Source organism: Podarcis pityusensis (genome assembly GCF_964106645.2).
Source record: "Podarcis pityusensis genome assembly, chromosome: 5".
Classification (NCBI taxonomy): domain Eukaryota; kingdom Metazoa; phylum Chordata; class Lepidosauria; order Squamata; family Lacertidae; genus Podarcis; species Podarcis pityusensis.
The window spans coordinates 90,928,717-90,947,505 of record NC_138032.1 but is presented as its reverse complement, the minus strand read 5'-3'; the positions used below and the strand labels follow the sequence as shown (position 1 = coordinate 90,947,505).

General features: G+C 46.2%; 1 protein-coding gene across 1 annotated transcript in view; it reads left to right on the top strand.

The window, feature by feature from the left end:
• The first annotated feature begins 1,618 nt into the window (after positions 1 to 1,618).
• Positions 1,619 to 18,789, top strand: part of LOC308477254 (N-acetylaspartate synthetase-like) — a 39,973-nt gene continuing 22,802 nt past the window's right edge. Inside the window, exons 1-2 of the mRNA XM_081005773.1 lie at positions 1,619 to 1,640; positions 4,843 to 5,007. Of these exons, the coding sequence (XP_080861899.1) occupies positions 1,634 to 1,640; positions 4,843 to 5,007 (172 nt within the window). The 5' untranslated portion in view covers positions 1,619 to 1,633. The remainder of the gene's footprint in view (positions 1,641 to 4,842; positions 5,008 to 18,789) is intronic.

The window sequence follows — 18,789 nt, the reverse complement described above, 5'->3', positions numbered from 1 at the left end:
AATTCTGGGTGCTACACTCTAGGAAATGACCTTTGGATATCTAGAGAGCCGGAGATGTGGCTAAGGAGAGTGCAGAGAAACTGAATGAATTACAGTGGTACCTCGGGTTACATACGCTTCAGGTTACAGACTCCACTAACCCAGAAATAGTGCTTCAGCTTAAGAACTTTGCTTCAGGAAGAGAACAGAAATCGTGCTCCGGCGGCTCAGCGGCAGCAGGGAGGCCCCATTAGCTAAAGTGGTGTTTCAGGTTAAGAGCAGTTTCAGGTTAAGAACGGACCTCCGGAACGAATTAAGTACTTAACCGAGCTCGACGGACCTCCGGAACGAATTAAGTACTTAACCGAGCTCAATGTGATCAGCCTATTAGACAAAATAAAAACCGACAAATCACCAGCTCCAGATGACATACAGACATCCCTCAGATCAGCCCAAGAACTGGAAAGTAGCCATTGTCACACCGGTTTTCCCAAAGGGATCCAGGGGTGTGTGGAATCCTGGACATTACAGACCGATTAACCTAGCATCCGTCCTGGGATAACTGGTGGAAAGTATTGTTAAAGATAAAATAGCCACACACTTTGCTGAACCAGAGTCAATGTGGTTTCTGCAGAGTGTGTTCTCCTTCATGGTGGGGGCAAACCAGACATCCCTCTGTTGCTGGGCAGGTTAGTTTGGATGGCCACGAATCTTATTGGGCACCTCTTGGTCGTTAGGGAGAATTTGATGTTGCAATTTATGATTGACAGGCCAAGGGGCTATTTATTCCCTGCGCGCAGCGTTGAGCTGCCTCTTTTCGCTGCGCGCATCGGATCACCCACCCACCCTCCCTATATTGAGGCCTGTTTGCATTGACCTTGCTATGCCTGTCATGGGGTCGTCTGCTTTGGGGCAGGGGCCTGGTAGAAATTTTTCCATTTGGCTGATTAGGTTTTTGCCTACTGTGTAGCAAATTGTCACAACTTGTAAGGTTGCGGTTAGGCATTGGTTAAATTTGGTTGGCTGAGGCAGTATGGTTGGCTTTGCCTGCCCCTCCAATGCTGCTGCTGCTGCAAGCGTATTCCGTTAAAGCAGTGTTTCTCAACCTGTGGGTCCCCAGATGTTGTTGGACTACAACTCCCATCATTCCTAGCCAGCATGACCAGTGGTCAGGGATGATGGGAGTTGTAGTCCAACAACATCTGGGGACCAACCGCTGCATTAAAGGAATCCAGGGTCTCGCCATGCTCTTGTCCGAACCCCTGTCAAGGGGCTAGGGCCATGCAAGAGCCCCTGGGAGCATTTGGGGAGAGGTGAAAGCCTGGTGCCCAGCTCTATTATCTCCCCAAAAATGTTTACTCTTACTGACCTCCGCAGGCTTGCGGTTGTCAGTTCTGTTCCTACCTCTGTGTGGGAACAGATAGTCGCAAACCAATGCCTAAGCAACCACTCACATTCTGTAATCAATAAAGTTGTGGCCCAAAATTATGCCAAAAACCCGAAACAAAAATTCTGTGTGAATTGCGTTTTATTTGAGGGTGGCTTGGGGACCTCAACACGCAAGGGCCAGTCCGGTTTAAAAAACCTATAAGAGTTCTTGGAGAGTGTCCACAAGCCGATAGCTAGAGGTGATCCAGTTGTCAGTGGAACTCAGATGGAAGGTGAGTTCCTTGGATGTTTTTGAAGCAGAGTTTCGACGGTCACCCGTCATGGATGCTTTAGCTCGGTGTTCCCCAACCCCCGGGCCACGGCCCGGTGCCGGTCCGTGGATCAATCGGCACCGGGCCGCCCGAGGAACTTCAAATCATTTCACTGTGGCGGGCGGCCGAGGCGCAGAGCTTTGCGCCCTCTCAAGCCCGCCCATTGTGTGACAATAGCGAATGAAAATTTGCTATTGTTACACTGATGCTCCTCCTGGCCAATCAGGGAGCGGGTCCTCCCGCTTCCTGATTGGCCGAAAGGCAAACCTCACGCCATTGGCCGAGGAGGAGGCGCCACGGGAGGACTGAGGACTCGAGGTCGGAGACGCGGGGACTGAAGAGAAGCTGCCGTGAGGTAAGTGCACGGGGGGGGGGGGACTCAGCTCAAAACAAGCGGGCCACGGAAAAATGATCAAACATTTACCGGTCCGCGGCGATAAAAAGGTTGGGGAGCACTGCTTTAGCTGACATTCCTGCATTGCAGGGGGTTGGATGAGATCACGCTTGTGATCTCTTGCAACTCTACAATTCAATGATTTTAGAACACTATGGACTTAAGGCTTTCAAAAAGCTTTGAACAAGGTACAGTGGTACCTGGGGTTATAGACGCTTCAGGTTACAGACTCCGCTAACCCAGAAATAGTACCTCGGGTTAAGAACTTTGCTTCAGGATGAGAAGAGAAATTGTGTGGCGGCGGCAGCGGGAGGCCCCATTCGCTAAAGTGGTGCTTCAGGTTAAGAACGGAGCTCCAGAACGAATTAAGTTCTTAACCTGAGGTACCACTATACCTTAGCAGTCAAGGAATAAGAGGAAAGTTCTTTTTGTGGATCAGGAATTGGTTACGTTGCAGGAAGCGAAGACTAATGGACAGTTAGTTCTCTGAATGGAAAGTTGTCAAAGTGGAATCTCCCAAGGATTGGTATATGTCAGGGGTCAGCAAACGTTTTCAGCAGGGGGCCGGTCCACTGTGCCTCAGAACCTGTGGGGGGCCAGCTATATTTTGAAGAGGAAGAAGAAAAAAGAACGAATTCCTATACCCTACAAGTAATCCAGAGATGCATTTTAAATAAAAGCACACATTCTACTCATGTAAAAACATGCTGATTCCCGGACCGTCCACGGGCCGGATTGAGAAGGTGGTTGGGCCAGATCCGGCCCCTGGGCCTTAGTTTGCCTACCCTTGGTATATATGTGTCAGGTGGTGGTGTGGTTGCTCGAGAGCAAACAGGCAAGACTCCAACCTGTCTTTTCCAGTCTTTATTATCTGTACAAACTATTTACAATGCAGAGCATCGCAAGTCCATGTCTGCTCAGTCGCTAGCAGAATCTGGGAGTGGGCGGTCCTTATACCTTCCCCAGCATAACAGTCGTGTGACCCCCATCCTTCTCCTCCTCTCTCTGCGCGCAAACCTACTGCGCAGCGTGGGTGCTGGCAAAGGGGGAGTTGCCTCCCCTCCCCTTTGCTCAGGCCCCGTGTTGAAGCTCTCCCTAGCATCTTCTGGTCCCTGCGCCCCTTCCCCGCTGGAGGTGGGGCTTCCCTCCTCGCCAGAGGAAGAGCTGCTTCGCAAGATCTTCGGAGGCTCTCTGTAACACCACTGCCCTTCCGCCTCTCGCCTTTGAGCTGATGGCAGTTCCCTGACAATATGCTTTTTAACTTGCCCATGAATTATCTAGAGTTAGGAGTGAGCAGTGAGGTGGCCAAGTTTGCTGATGCTGTGAAATATTTCGGGGGCGTTAAAACCAAAAGAGTTTGTGAAGATCTCTAAAGGGACCTCTTCATACGGAGGGAACGGGCGGCAAAACGACGAATGCAACTCAGTGTAAACAAGTGTAAAAGCAGGCCTGGTGGTGCCTAATACCATTATTACACATGTGCAGTCATGTAACCTCTCAACTGACAGTGACTGGCCAGGAACGAGACCTTTGGGTTGTAGTGGATAGCTCCATGAATATGTCAACCCAGTTGTGAAAATGGTAGTTTAGCAGCGATGGGCAACCCTTTTTCCATTGAAAACCTCAGGGTTGAGGGGGGTCACATTCTGGCACAAACAGAGCCATTGATGGGTGGATCTGGAGATTAACATCCTTCCAGTAGCACCTTTGTTGTTGTTTAGTCGTTTAGTTGTGTCCGACTCTTTGTGACCCCATGGACCAGAGCACGCCAGGCACTCCTATCTTCCACTGCCTCCCGCAGCTTGGTCAAACTCATGCTAGTAGCTTTGAGAACACTATCCAACCATCTCATCCTCTGTCGTCCCCTTCTCCTTGTGCCCTCCATCTTTCCCAACATCAGGGTCTTTCCCAGGGAGTCTTCTCTTCTCATGAGGTGGCCAAAGTATTGGAGTCTCAGCTTCAGGATCTGTCCTTCCAGTGAGCACTCAGGGCTGATTTCCTTCAGAATGGAAAGGATTGATCTTCTTGCAGTCAGTAGCATCTTAGGGACCAACTAAGTTTGTTGTTGGTATGACCTTTTGTGTGCAAGCACACTTCTTCAGATACCTCCGAAAGCTCATACCAGTAACAAACTTAGTTGCTACTGGAAGAATTTTTTTTTATTTTGTTTCGACTACGGCAGACCAACACGGCTACCTACCTGTAACTGGAGATTAAAGTGTTCAGGACTGACTAATCTGTCATAAAGTCCACCCCACTTCAGTTTCCCCCATAGCTCCCAGTTTGCTCTCAGACCCTTAGAGGGAAAGTCTTTACCACAAGCTATACAACCACATTTAAAAAAAAATCCATGAATTTATTTTTATCCAGTTGTTTTGAAACTACATAGAAACGAGGGGTGGGGGGCTAGGTTAATCTAAAACAGAAGTGGAGGCTCCCAGATTCCTCCTCACAGCCATTCTGGGGGTGGGGGGGTGGGAGGAATGTTCAGTTAAAGGGAGAAAGTCTTGTTTTTATAACCATTGAACAGGCCTCTGTTTTGAGATGATGCATTTTAAAAAGTAATTGAAGCTAGAAGACTCTCTTAAGTGAACAAAGCAGCACATTTTTTTTAATGTTTAAAAGGCCTGTTCTATAAGCAAAATGAAATACATTGTGCAAAGAATGTTTGCTGTATGATATCTGTGACTTTTGGGTTTGTGTTCCAAAATCAACACTGAATTCTCTTTTCTGACAGGTATCGTTTATTTCTCTTCCTTATCTCCATAGTAATGTGCTTTGTTGTGACCAAGTCCTTGCTGCTGACCTGCTGTTTGCCCTTCTTTCTAATGGGTATGAGGTACTACTTCAGTAGAAAAGTTATCCTCAGCTATCTGGAGTGCGCACTGAATACGGACATGTCTGATATTGAGCAATATTACATGAAATCGCCAGGTGAGTAATATGTCCATGGAAGGATCAGTAACTGAACATCTTTCATTTTCTCGTCATGACGGAGGGTTCTTTTAATTGCTAAGAATACGGCAATTTCTTCTAAAGAAGAAAAGTGTTTATATTTAAACAGGATTCCAAAAATCAGTGGAAACGTCTCATCTGTTTTTTATTTGTACTTGGGTTCAAATGGAAGTTTGAAACCTCCTTGGTTTGTATTGTTGGAAAATATACATAGTTCTGTTTTATGGAACTTGAGTTTCTCTCTCCTTTCAAGTGATTTGTATGTCTTTCATAACAGTAGCGCACAAAGTCTTAAAGAAACTCTCAGGACACAGATCTATGGAAGAGCCACTCTGCGTTAGGCCTGGAAATTCCAGTAGTTAGTTCTTTTGCCCATTATCTGTGTTCAGGTCAGCTCCTGCACATCTAAAAGGCATGCGAGCCAGACACAGGGAATATTTATCCATCTGTGGCGCTATTCTTTGGAAATTCCTCAACTGTAATTGGGACAGATTTGTGCAACGAGTGTTCAGCTCTCATTCATTGTGGGGATAAAGGACTCCTTTGAGAAACTTGCTAGAGTAAGAACAGCTGAGCGCTTGGTTTTAAAAACATTGCTCCTCTTTTGAGAGTGCCGAATTATTTTAAAAACTCTCTGCTATCTATTCCTATATCTACCGATATATACCCGCTTGTATTCAGTAAGCATACTGAGCCTCTCAGGTAATTCTTGTAACACATTTATGTGCAGAGCTATATATTGGAACGGGGTTGCTATCAGCTCAAAGTCTAGTAATTTTGCTCAACCATGTTATAGATCAGGAATAAAAAAACCCATAACACTTGAATCTGTTTAATTAGTGACCAGCTATCAAAGCATGTTCAGTTTTTCACCCTGGAAACAGCACAGACACTATCATGCGCGGAATCTGGGGGCATATGAGTTTCTTTCGCCACTAGTGAATGTTTTCAGCATTTAACTGTCGTGAACACTGATGACTGCGAATTGCTTTGCTCCCACCGAAGAGGAAAGAGATTTTGCTCTAGGGAAGGACTGCAGTACGAATGGTCTGGCAGATGATTTATTCCCCTAGACTACAAGGAAGGAGTGTGAATTTCTGTGGCGGGCTTTGGGTTTGATAACCATGGTTGGTAGGAAGTTAGCGTTACATCACCAGCAATGCAGCTTTTGCTTGGTCTACAGGAGTGGGATGTGGGAGAATAGTATTGTTAAGCTGTATTGTATTTAAGATATTTGAAAAAAAATAATAAACGTTACTGGGGGGGGGGAGAGGTGTGGGATGTCAGTGTAAATGCTAAACTGGAGGCAGTTTTGTCACTTGTATGTGTTGTAGGTGTGTGTGTGTGTGTGTGTGTGTGTATAAAAACACACACACACATATACATACATATATATGTAGGTATGTATTTTTTTTTTAATAAATGCTTGCTGTTCCTGGAAGTGTGACTTTAACATTGCTTAGGATATAAGCTCACTTTATTTTGGTAGAAAGGAAAGCTTGGGTTTTGTTGGCTGCTGTTTTCACTTTTGGAGGATATTTTTAATTTGCTATACTTAATGTGTGAAGATTCTTATAACATTGATTAGACTAATTCCCTGGAAAACAAATTTTATACTTCTGCTTTATCAGTACTGTATTCCGCCCCGCCCACCCCCAACTTGAACTTGAATAAGGCAAAATATCTTCTAGCACAATGGACCAAATATACAGTACTAATGATCAGAACCCAATAACAATAACCTAAAAACTACCTCTGCCCAGAATATTTGTTCTACATTACAGTTGCGGGTTGTTATGGCTCCACAAGGAGCTAATTACTTAGGGTCATGATTTATTCCAAAATATAGGAATGCATTTGCATGAAGTTGCTGTAATGTTCTTCCTCAACTATTTTGGAAGGAATGTGTAAGATTTCGGGATGGCATTTTAATGGCATTCCATGCGAAATCCTGTTTGCCAAAGTGCTAGGGAAGAGTTAGAAACTATACTGCATTTGTTACTGTTGTGTAATTTTTGTAGAGAAAAAACGAAGCGGATTTCTTTGCCCCTTGATTGCTTCCATCCCAGGATGGTCTTTAGAGTAGCATACAGCCTTCCGGGTCATGAAATTAACTGCTTAACTGAATGAGTTTTCAAAGTTTGTGTCTCAGGGTTGCATGATTCATAAAGCAACTTTTAGAGAATCCTTAAGAGTTTTTGATTTTAATTTTTACCTGCATTTTTTGACGAAGAAAAACGTGCTGCTTGCTCTTATACTTCCTTGCATTTTTTGGGTTCCTTTACCCCTTATTGTATGGAGTCCCGTCGGAGACAAGGCGGTGCATAAAAAATAAATAATAAAATCAATTTCTATTTTTTTACTTGAAGGTATGTGGAGTATCAGTAAACTTGATCTGACAATTACTCATTAGCAAAATAAAGATACCCATATTAAGCCATAACATATTGCATCTGGTCGTTACACCTTTAATCTGAGTCAGAAGACCTGGCTTTGACGGCTGGCTCCACCAAACGTGATCCAAAGCAAATCTTCATGATCTGCCACATACTTCCAACATTACAAACCACTTACGTATACAAAGCATTCTGTTCATCCTTGGGGGCTGGACACAAGGACATGGCGCCCCAGCAGCCTCGCCTGACTCCCTGCAACTTCTTTCCTTTTAACTTTTTACTATAGAGCAGATGTGTTGTTGTGGTAGCTTCAGGCAGCCCCACCCCCTCCAGATGATTTTGGGGGAAGGAAAGCTGGCAAGGGTGACGGTTGTGCCTCGTGCCAACTATAGCTCTGCAGTGAAAAGCTGAAAGAAAGCAGAATGTCACCCTCTGCCTTGAAGCGGCGAGGCCTCCACTCTTCCAGAAGTGGAAGCAGAGGAGGATTGGGGAATGTTTTTCAGCTCGGGGTCTGATTTCTGCAGGGCAAGGCAGGCCAGGCAATGTGTTGCAGCACCATGGAGAGCTCCTACGTGAGGCACTTGCCCCAGCAGAGGCTAGAGGTGGACTGAGGCCTTTGGAGCCTCTGCCTCCAGTCCACCTATCCGTGGCTCTGTCTGCTGGGATGCGGGTGGCGCGGTGGTCTAAACCACCGACCCTCTTGGGTTTGCCGATCAGAAGGTCGGTGCTTCGAATCCCCGCGACGGGGTGAGCTCCCATTGCTCTGTCCCAGCTTCTGCCAACCTAGCACTTCGAAAGCACACCAGTGCAAGTAGATAAATAGGCAGGAAGGTAAACGGCGTTTCTGAGCACTCTGGTTTCCGTCACGGTGTTCCGTTGCGCCAGAAGCGGGAAGAAGCCGCATGACCCAGAAAGCTGTCTGTGGACAAATGCCGGCTCCCTCGGCCTGAAAGCGAGATGAGCGCCGCAACCCCATAGTTGCCTTTTTGACTGGACTTAACCGTCCAGGGGCTCTGTCTACACAGCCTTGAAGGCCAGCCCTCTGGCCTGCAGACAGGCTACTCTTCTGCAATCCCTGGCCTCCCACAATGGCGCTGTTGAACCGGCAAGGTATGTTAGGAGGCACTTGGCTCCTCAGGCTCGGGGAACGGTGGCCATGAAAGTTTCCAGCCCTGGCTCTGTGGACCTGAGTTGTGGTCCAGGGGACTCCTACTCACCAACCTCAGATCTAGTGGCCTCTTGTCATCAGGCTCAGAGTCAGGTACCTTCTGCAACCTCTGATTCTGCGTCTTGATCATGGCTGGACCCCAGGGTCATGATTATTGCATTCCTTTCTGGCAGCCTTCCAGTGGTGGGCAGGACTTAGAGCAGTGAGTTTAACATATCTTCTACTTTTTGCTCGCACCACAGCGATTTTTTTATTGATGAGAAATACGCTGGAAAACAAAAAGAAACAACTAACGGTGCTTGATTTACAACACAGAACGCAACTACTTTATAGTATGACTATGGAACATCCACAAAGTACATATGTACTTTAAGTATGTGTACAAACTTAATGAGAGGTGAGAGTTTGATTTTGGTGGCTAATCTCATTTATATTAGGTCTAATTTGGTGTTTGTTTGTTTTTATATAAATTTATTTGGTTTTCAGATTAAAGTTTCACAACCACATATCCAACAAACAACATAAAGACAAGACTCTAAAAATCTCCTCCCCTTTGTGGGTCTTATTGTTAATCATTTCCTCCTGCGCTTTTTATGATAATCCGAATCTTTTACATCTCCGTTATATCATTATACTGTAGGCTACATTCTGACATGCAAAAGTCATAATTTCACACATGCGCACACTCCCTCCAGGGAAGCAAAAATCATTACCGCAATTCAAGAAGACTTTCCAGCCAAACAAAGCGTTGAAGGAAGGAGTTGGGCTGGTAATGGGTGTGTGAACTGGGGTAAGTCCCAGTGGCTTTATCATGGAGAACAGAAAGCCAAATTTGGCACCTAGACCTAAGGATCCTCACCCCCCTATCCAAAAAAAGAAGAAAAAGGTAAAGGACCCCTGACAGTTAAGTCCAGTCACAGACGACTCTGGGGTTGTGTGCTCATCTCCCTTTACTGGGCAAGGGAGCCCGGTGTTTGTTCACAGGCAGTTTTTTTCCGGGTCATGTGGCCAGCATGACTAAGCCGCTTCTTGCGAAACCGGAGCAGCACACAGAAATGCCATTTACCTTCCCGCTGGAGCAGTACCTATTTATCTACTTGCACTTTGACGTACTTTCAAACTGCTAGGTTGGCAGGAGCTGGAATCGAGCAACAGGAGCTCACCCTGTTGCGGGGATTCGAACCGCCGACCTTCTGATCAGCAAGCCCAAATGGCTTAGTGGTTTTTAAAACCCCTATCCTAAGGCCACCACAATAAACCTTGGCTGCCCTGACGGATAACCTTTGAGAGAGCGGAGCTATGTGTTCCTCTTGATTCTCCTTGATTTCTTAACCGCTCTTGATCCCATCAATGGCAGTATCTTGCTGAAGATACAGTTGTAGAACAGTTACGCTCCAACCTGCAGGTCCAGTTCTCGAAAGGAGAATTTTGGGACCTGCTCAGCCCTATGATGTTGTTGTTCTGGGGTCTTGCAGTGTTCCATTTCCTCCTCCTCTAATAAGAATACGCAGTTGCTACTGGGGGCCATTACAGGATCTGGAGCAAGATGTCAGCGATACACTTCTTGACCTTGAGCTCTTCTCACCATCTGAGTCAGGTGAGGCTGTGCAAGTGCTGGATCAGTGCCTCCTGTCATCCCTGACCATTGGTCATGCTGGCAGGGCTGACCAGGGTTTCAGTAAACCACAGAGCTTAGGACTTGCTGATCAGAAGGTCGGCGGTTTGAATCCCTGCGACAGGGTGAGCTCCAGTTGCTCTGTCCCAGCTCCTGCCAACCTAGCAGTTCGAAAGCACGTCAAAGTGCAAGTAGATAAATAGGTACCGCTCCGGCGGGAAGGTAAACGGTGTTTCCGTGCGCTGCTCTGGTTTGCCAGAAGCGGCTTAGTCATGCTGGCCACATGACCCGGAAGCTGTACGGCGGCTCCCTCGGCCAATAAAGCGAGATGAGCGCCGCAACCCCAGAGTCGTCCGCGACTGGACCTAATGGTCAGGGGTCCCTTTACCTTTACCTTTACCTTAACAGAAACATACTTTTTTTGTTTTCTATTTTGTGCCTCCATGGAAGGAATGTTGAATATCAAGTCTTTTGTGCTTGCAGTCTCTCACATGTTCCCCTTTCAGTCTGAAAGCAAAATATATTGTAGAAATGCACATGTCAATAGAGGACCAGTGTTCTTGTGTTCAGTGCAAAGTTGTTAAAGCAGTTGAATTGCGGTTCTCCTAAAAGAAACAAAAAACGTTACTTCTATTAAAGGGAGTAAGGCTGTTTTGGATTATGTTGATTTGAGGGGGGTTTTTGCAGGCAATAGTCAGGATCATGGTACTGGGAAGTGAACTTGCAGCATATTAAAATGCGTTTTATAATTGATTTGACAGTGATTTCTTTTGACAAGTGTGTGAGCCCGTTTCCTGAACATAGCAAATTCCAGAAAAGGTTGTGGTTTTGAAAACAGTACTGCATTCCTGACTATATATATATGGCATATAGTGAGATAATATGTGGATTTTCTTTAAAGATAGCCACCTCTAAAATGGCTTGTTCTTTTTAAAAAACCATTTGCATATTTGCTCTGTGTGAGCGCTTTCTCAAATTTCGCATATATGTATAGTTATCTGAAACTGCCATCTGCAACTGCTTTCAAGGTATAATTCTGCTGAGCTATTTCCTTAATGCATCTGGAATTTGATTCTCTCTCCCCCCCCCCCCCCCGTTTCCCAAGCCATGTTGCAACAAAACTGAGTTGATCGTTTGCGCTGTATATAATGCAAGCAATCCAATTTGCTTCAGACTTGAACTTACTGTTACTGTGGTTTTATAGGTGAGTCATTAGGGGCCTTGGGCTGTATCTGAGAGTGAGGCCAGTAAGATTACACTGCAAGATCAGGTTTTTCAGAATTCTAACAGTCTGCAGTTTTATACTGATAATGTAAAAGGAGAAGAAGAAGTAGTAACTCGTGACCAGAAACTATCCTGTCTTGCTTTCTCATACTTTCTTCCCATCTCAGTGCAAAAGCCACTGAGGTTTGCTTAATTCACTCTTTTCATGTCTCAGCTGATTGCTAAGTATTTGTATTTATTATACAGTGGTACCTTGGTTCTCAAACTTAATCCTTTCTGGAAGTCCGTTCCAAAACCAAGGCGTGCTTTCCCATAGAAAGTAATTCAAAATGGATTAATTCGTTCCAGACAAAATAAATAGCAAAAACAGACGGACCTCATCGTAACACTCAAAACGGAAGTGTGGCACTCAAATCGGAAGCGTAACACTCAAAATGGAGTACGTTCGGCTTCCAAAAAAAGTTCACAAACCGGAACACTTACTTCCGGGTTTGCAGTGTTTGGGTTCCAAGTTGTTTGAGTACCAAGGCGTTTGAGAACCAAAGTCCCACTGTAAATCTTTTTTTAAAAAACAACAACCCATTTTTAAATCTTTTGCTTTAGAATTGTACATATTTGTGAAGCATGCTTTAAATCACAGTTGCCAACTTTTCACCCAAAGTCAGTTGCCATATTTACATCTGTCGTGCTCCTGTGCTGCTTCCAGGTTTCCTATAGGCACCTGGCTAGGCAGTGTGAGAACAGGATGAGGGACTTTGATGGAGCTTTGGTCTTGATCCAGGAGGATCTTCTTAAATTCTTATTGCTGCTCTTCCATCTTCATCAGCCACAGTTGTCTTCTGCGCCCTTAAACGAGTGACCATCTCTGCTTTTTATGCCTGGAACCAGGGTGGATAAAAATCAATTATCTTTTTTAAAAGATAAAAAAATTGGATTTTTAAAAAAATATATCTAAATTGGATTTTTAAAAATATATTTAAATTGGATTTTTAAAATAAAATGCTTTTAGAGGAAAAATCTCTCTAAAGATAGTTTTCTGTTTAAGTTTCATTATAGTCCAAAGGCTATTCATCAGGAAATAAAGATTTATTTTAAGTTTTTCATGTGTGCCAAAACTCAGTCTAAGCTAAGTGGTGACACCCCTTTCCTCCGCCCCTGCCCAAACCAGTGATCGGATTTCCTCACTGAGAATCCCAGAGGAGCCTGTGCACCATGCCCAGACTTTGGTTGGATCCAACATCTGCTACAAAGGGATCCCCACAAGCTCTCCTACAACTAATCCAGAATGCGGCAGCTAGACTGGTGACTGGGAGCGAGACCACATAACACCGGTCTTAAAAGACCTACATTGGCTCCCAGTACGTTTCCGAGCACAATTCAAAGTGTTGGTGCTGACCTTTAAAGCCCTAAACGGCCCAGTATACCTGGAGGAGCGTCTCCACCCCCATCGTTCTGCCCGGACGCTGAGGTCCAGCGCCGAGGGCCTTCTGGCGGTTCCCTCATTGCGAGAAGTGAGGTTACAGGGAACCAGGCAGAGGGCCTTCTCGGTAGTGGCGCCCGCCCTGTGGAACGCCCTCCCACCAGACGTCAAAGAGAAAAACAACTACCAGACTTTTAGAAGACATCTGAAGGCAGCCCGGTTTAGGGAAGCTTTTAATGTTTAATAGGTTATTGCATTTTAATATTCTGTTGGAAGCTGCCCAGAGTGGCTGGGGAAACCCAGCCAGATGGGCGGGGTATAAATAATAAATTATTATTATTATTACTCCTTCAAGAAAATACTGCTCCTTTCCACGTGGTTTCTTGGGTCCGGTTTATTTTTTATTTCCGCTAACCTGTGAACACAACTCAGCGCTTTCAGGACCTTGCCCAACTCTCACTGCTCCGAGACGTGAATATTTTTTGTTCTGCATACAGTGGTACCTCGGGTTACATACGCTTCAGGTTACATATGCTTCAGGTTACAGGCTCTGCTAACCCAGAAATATTACCTCGGGTTAAGAACTTTGCTTCAGGATGAGAACAGAAATTGTGCTCTGGCGGTGCAGTGGGAGGCCCCATTAGCTAAAGTGGTGCTTCAGGTTAAGAACAGTTTCAGGTTAAGTACGGACCTCTGGAATGAATTAAGTACTTAACCTGAGGTACCGCTGTACTATACAACTGGCAGAAACACGAAGCATTTCACCCCCCGTCTCTTCAGCCTGAAAATGTCTCTGGTGCCGCTCACAAAGATCAGTAACAAAGCCAGACAGTCAAACTGTGGGTATCCCTCCGAGCGAGAAATTTAAAATCGTATCCAAACACTTACATCAGGGAGGTGGGAGAGGAGAGTTAGGCTGCTATAGTTAGGCTGGTTGGGGGAGGTGAGAACGTGTGGGAGCAGAGGGGAGGGTTGGTGGCTGGATAGAAGCGGAGAAAATGAGAGAAGGAGGAGGGTGGAAAGGGGGGAACGAAGAAAAGACGAGATGGAGAGAACAAGGAAGTGGATGGAGCTAAAGGGAGGGAATAGGAAAGGCCTCTGGAGAATAGAGGGGCAGTCAGGAGGAGATATTTCCTCTCCAACCCTGCTACAGGACCTGTGCAGGTAAACAGTAATAGTGATCATTATAATCGCCATCATCCTTAATAGAGCTTTGATAAATGCATCAATGGGTGAGGGTAAAGGGACCCCTGACCATTAGGTCCAGTCGTGGCTGACTCTGGGGTTGCGGCGCTCATCTCGCTTTATTGGCCGAGGGAGCCGGCGTACAGCTTCCGGGTCATGTGGCCAGCATGACTAAGCCGCTTCTGGCGAACCAGAGCAGCGCACGGAAACACCATTTACCTTCCCGCCGGAGTGGTACCTATTTATCTACTTGCACTTGTGCTTTCGAACTGCTAGGTTGGCAGGAGCAGGGACCGAACAACGGGAGCTCACCCCGTCGCAGGGATTCAAACCGCCGACCTTCTGATCGGCAAGCCCTAGGCTCTGTGGTTTAACCCACAGCGCCACCCGCGTCCCATCAATGTGTACATATGGATAAACAGTGCCAACCCTTGCGGGGGGGGGGGAGTTCGGTCAGACATTTTCTTGCCCATTACAGTGTAACTCACAAAGACAAGCAAGGCACAGCCGTGTAATTTTGAAACTCCCCAACTAATCTATTCCCTAGCTGAGTTGTGTGAAGAATATGTAAAAAGAGGGCATGGCACACATTGTCTTGGACCCGGCCCTGTTTACCTACGCAGGCAATCTTTTGTTGTTGTCACGTTAAATAACTGCATGCTCACAGTTTGCCATCTAAGCAGAGTAAAACCAGGTCTAAACAGAACAGGGGGTGTTATTTCCCATTCATAAGCAGCCTTTTCACGTTCAGATTTAATATACCAGACTTAGAATTCTTCAGAATCCTAAATCCATTTTGGCATGTTTTGTAAAAAATTATGTAATGGAGGAAATTTAGTAACTCTTCTTTGAAAGTTACGACGCTGTGCCCAAGCTTCTTTATTCTGCAGGCCTGAAAACTAGAGTTTTGCTAAATGTAGGTCTCACATTAGGCAGTTTTTGTTTTGTTGTTCAGTATAGAATCATGGATTTATGAATGCGTGCATTTAGAGAACGGCAGCCTACTTCCGCTTAATTGTGAATTGGGTGCATTATTTGGGACTCAGCAGTGCATGTAAGAACTTAAAGGTAAAGGTAAAGGGACCCCTGACCATTAGGTCCAGTCATGGCCGACTGGGATTGCGGCGCTCATCTCGCTTTATTGGCTGAGGGAGCCGGCGTACAGCTTCCGGGTCATGTGGCCAGCATGACCAAGCCGCTTCTGGAGAACCAGAGCAGCGCACGGAAACACCGTTTACCTTCCCGCCGGAGCGGTACCTATTTATCTACTTGCACTGGCCTGCTTTCGAACTGCTAGGTTGGCAGGAACTGGGACCGAGCAACGGGAGCTTATCCCGTTGCGGGGATTCGAACTGCCGACCTTCTGATCGGGAAGTCCTAGGCTCTGTGGTTTAACCCACAGTGCCACCCGCGTCCCTTATGTAAGAACTTACTTTGGATTATATCCAGCTTGTCTCTTCTAGAGCTACCCCCAGATTGTTGCACCCAGCAAGTTGTGGTTTTAGCAACAAAACCTATTGCTTCTTCTAAAAAAATGGTGCACCTTGGTATAATAGGGTCGTGTCACCTGCATGAAGGGGAAAGCTCCTGAAAGATAACATTTATGTTAGAGAATGGTTTGATTCGCATTACATTTTAAGCCAAACTGTGATTACCAGGACCAATGAAAAGCTTCCTGGAGCTAGACCTAGCTGTCTTCAACCCCTTGTCCTAATTTACCTAAAAAGAAGTCATGTACTGTATATATTTTTGGGGGAACATCAAGAAGTCTTCTTGGGCAATAGTCTTGGAGGAACATCTCAATTGCCTTTATTAAAGATGGGAACTAAAATACAAAATGTCCAGCCAGCTGGCAATATTCAAGTTGAATTTACTGTAATAAACGGAAGTGGCTCATTGGAGCCCACCAGGCTGGGACAGTATGGAATAAAAAAACAAGCAACCACCAGGCAATGGCTTGTCTCTCCTTGGTGCTTTGCCCAAGGGCAAATCTCTTTAAAAGGCATTTTCCTTCTGTTTTGTTAACAGTGGTCAAATACCTGCACCATCTCAAAACCTGCTCGTGGTGTAGTGGTTAAGAGCGGTAGACTCGTAATCTGGTGAACCGGGTTCGCTTCCCCGCTCCTCCACATGTAGCTGCTGGGTGACCTTGGGTTAGTCCCACTTCTCTGAAGTCTCTCAGCCCCACTCACCTCACAGAGTGTTTGTTGTGGGGGAGGAAGGGAAAGGAGAATGTTAGCCGCTTTGAGACTCCTTAGGGTAGTGATAAAGCGGGATATCAAATCCAAACTCTTCTTCTTCTATTCATTACGCAATGGATCTGAAAGATCAGGCTTGTCAATTGTACATGGCTAAGAGGTTCTTTGCTTCCACAGCTACCGTATTTTTCGCTCCATAAGACGCATTCCCCCCCCCCCCCAAAAGTAAGGGGAAATGTCTGTCATGGAGCGAATGCGTGGTTCCTGGAGGCGAATTGCCCAGGGGCGAAAAACAGATCATGCCTTTTTTTTTTTTTTGAAAGAGGGTAGGGGGTGTTGAAACAAAGCCACTGAGCAGTTGATCGGCAAGCGATTGGGAGGGATAAGGGACTCTAGATAATAAAGGAGGCTGCCTGGGAGGGGGGAGGTAAAAGCACATGGCTCCTCAGGATTTTTGCACTGGGTCACCCCAAATTCACCATCAGATCACATAGCATGTCCATGGCTATAGCCTGCATCAAAAAATCACGCACCCACTGTTTTGTGGGGCCGCAGTGGCACGGATCCACATGGATTCTCAGGATTTTTGCATTGGGCTACCCCAAACTCAACGTCAAATCACATATCATGTCTGTGGCCACTGCATGAACCACAAAAATAATACATCCACTGTTTCGCTCAGAATATTTTTTTTCTTGTTTTCCTCCTATAAAAACTATGTGCGTCTTATGGAGCGAAAAATACGGTGTCTCTCAACGTTAAGGGGTCTTCAGGGACTGTACAACCCTGGGGGTGGGCTCACACTTGAGGGGAGGGGGCGGCAGCTTCACACAACATTGATTCGATGCAACTGTCTCATCTGAAATGTGCAAATGTTTTCAACCCAGAACGTTGCGTAGTTGCGACCTGACTGATGGCGGAAACATACATCAAAGGCAGAGGCACAGACTTGCCATATCAGCTCTACTCATTGTGCGGCAGATGGGCGCACCCCGTAGACATCCTTCTTTTGCAGCTTGACATAAATTTAACATGGCTGGTACGTCCCATTTCTCACTGGGAGCTGTAAAAATACACCCCCAAGCAGCAGTCTTGTTGACTGCCTTTGAAAAAACGAAAAGGTCAAAGCAGTTTGAAAAAGCGCCGCAGGAGTGTCTAAGCATTGGGAGAGGAACTTTGGGCTTGCGACAAATTACTTGTTTGCTATGTTGCATCATTCTATCTCTTAACTCCTGGTTAAGGAGCTGTAGGAATTACCTGTGCAAAGCAGGAAAGAAACAGCGTCTATCTTTTGAGGCAGATGATTTTAGTGTCCATTGCTGATGTGTTGTGCAAAACAGCGAAGGGCTATAAGCTCACTGGCTGAGCGCATGCATGAATGCAGGAAACCTCTCCGTAACTTCACCTGAGTGAGCTAACAAAGAATTCCCTTGGAATTCTGAGCAAAGTGCTGTGCAGTGCTTTTCTATCTTCGTCATTATTTGTATACTGTCCTATACTCCGCCCGCCGCCCCAAGCCTCGCTGATGTGGTCCAAAGGAAAGCAGAACAAGACTTTTGGCACCAGCTTGGCTGGACGAGACATCGGAAGGCAGCCCTGTTTAGGGAAGTTTTTAATGTTTGATGTTTTATTGTGCTTTTAATATTCTCTTGGAACCACCCAGAGTGGCTGGGGGAACCCAGCCAGATGGGTGGGAAATAAAGAAAGAAAGATTATTATTGGGGCCTTCACTCGGGATTTTTGTATGGTTTACTCCTTATTATTCCTTCACATAGATTAGGCATAGCCAAACTTGGCACTCCAGCTGTTTTGCGACTACGATTCCCATCAACACTAGCTAACAGGACCTGTGGTCAGGGATGATGGGAATTGTAGTCCCAAAGCAGCTGGAGGGCCAAGTTTGCCTGATGTTATAGATGGACTACGTACCTTCTCAGGTCGACGAGCCCCACCTGCTCCTAATTTCCCCCTACAGCCAGTGCAGAAATCTCCTCCTTGATCATTGGACCCATTTTTGGTCTCCTCTGCTTAATCCGCCAGATCCTTTCTTCACATGCAGCAGAAGTCCCTCGCTCACCCAGCGTCTCAGACCCATTGGCTACCCTTATCTGGTTTAGCCAGCCAGGCTGACAGCTTCTAGGAGCCACCAGAGGTATTACCTCTCCCCTAGTGTCTCCTAATGTGGGTGGCGCTGTGGGTTAAACCACAAAGCCTCGGACTTTCCGACCAGAAGGTCGGCGGTTCGAATCCCCGCGACGGGGTGAGCTCCCGTTGCTCGGTCCCAGCTCCTGCCAACCTAGCAGTTCCAAAGCACGTCAAAGTGCAAATAGATAAATAGGTACCGCTCCGGCGGGAAGGTAAACGGCGTTTCCGTGTGCTGCTCTGGTTCGCCAGAAGCGGCTTAGTCCTGCTGGCCACATGACCCGGAAGCTGTCCGCCGGCTCCCTTGGCCAGTAAAGCGAGATGAGTGCCCCAACCCCAGAGTCGGTCATGACTGGACCTAATGGTCAGGGGTCCCATTAATGTCTCATTCACCACCACGGTTTCATATAGAT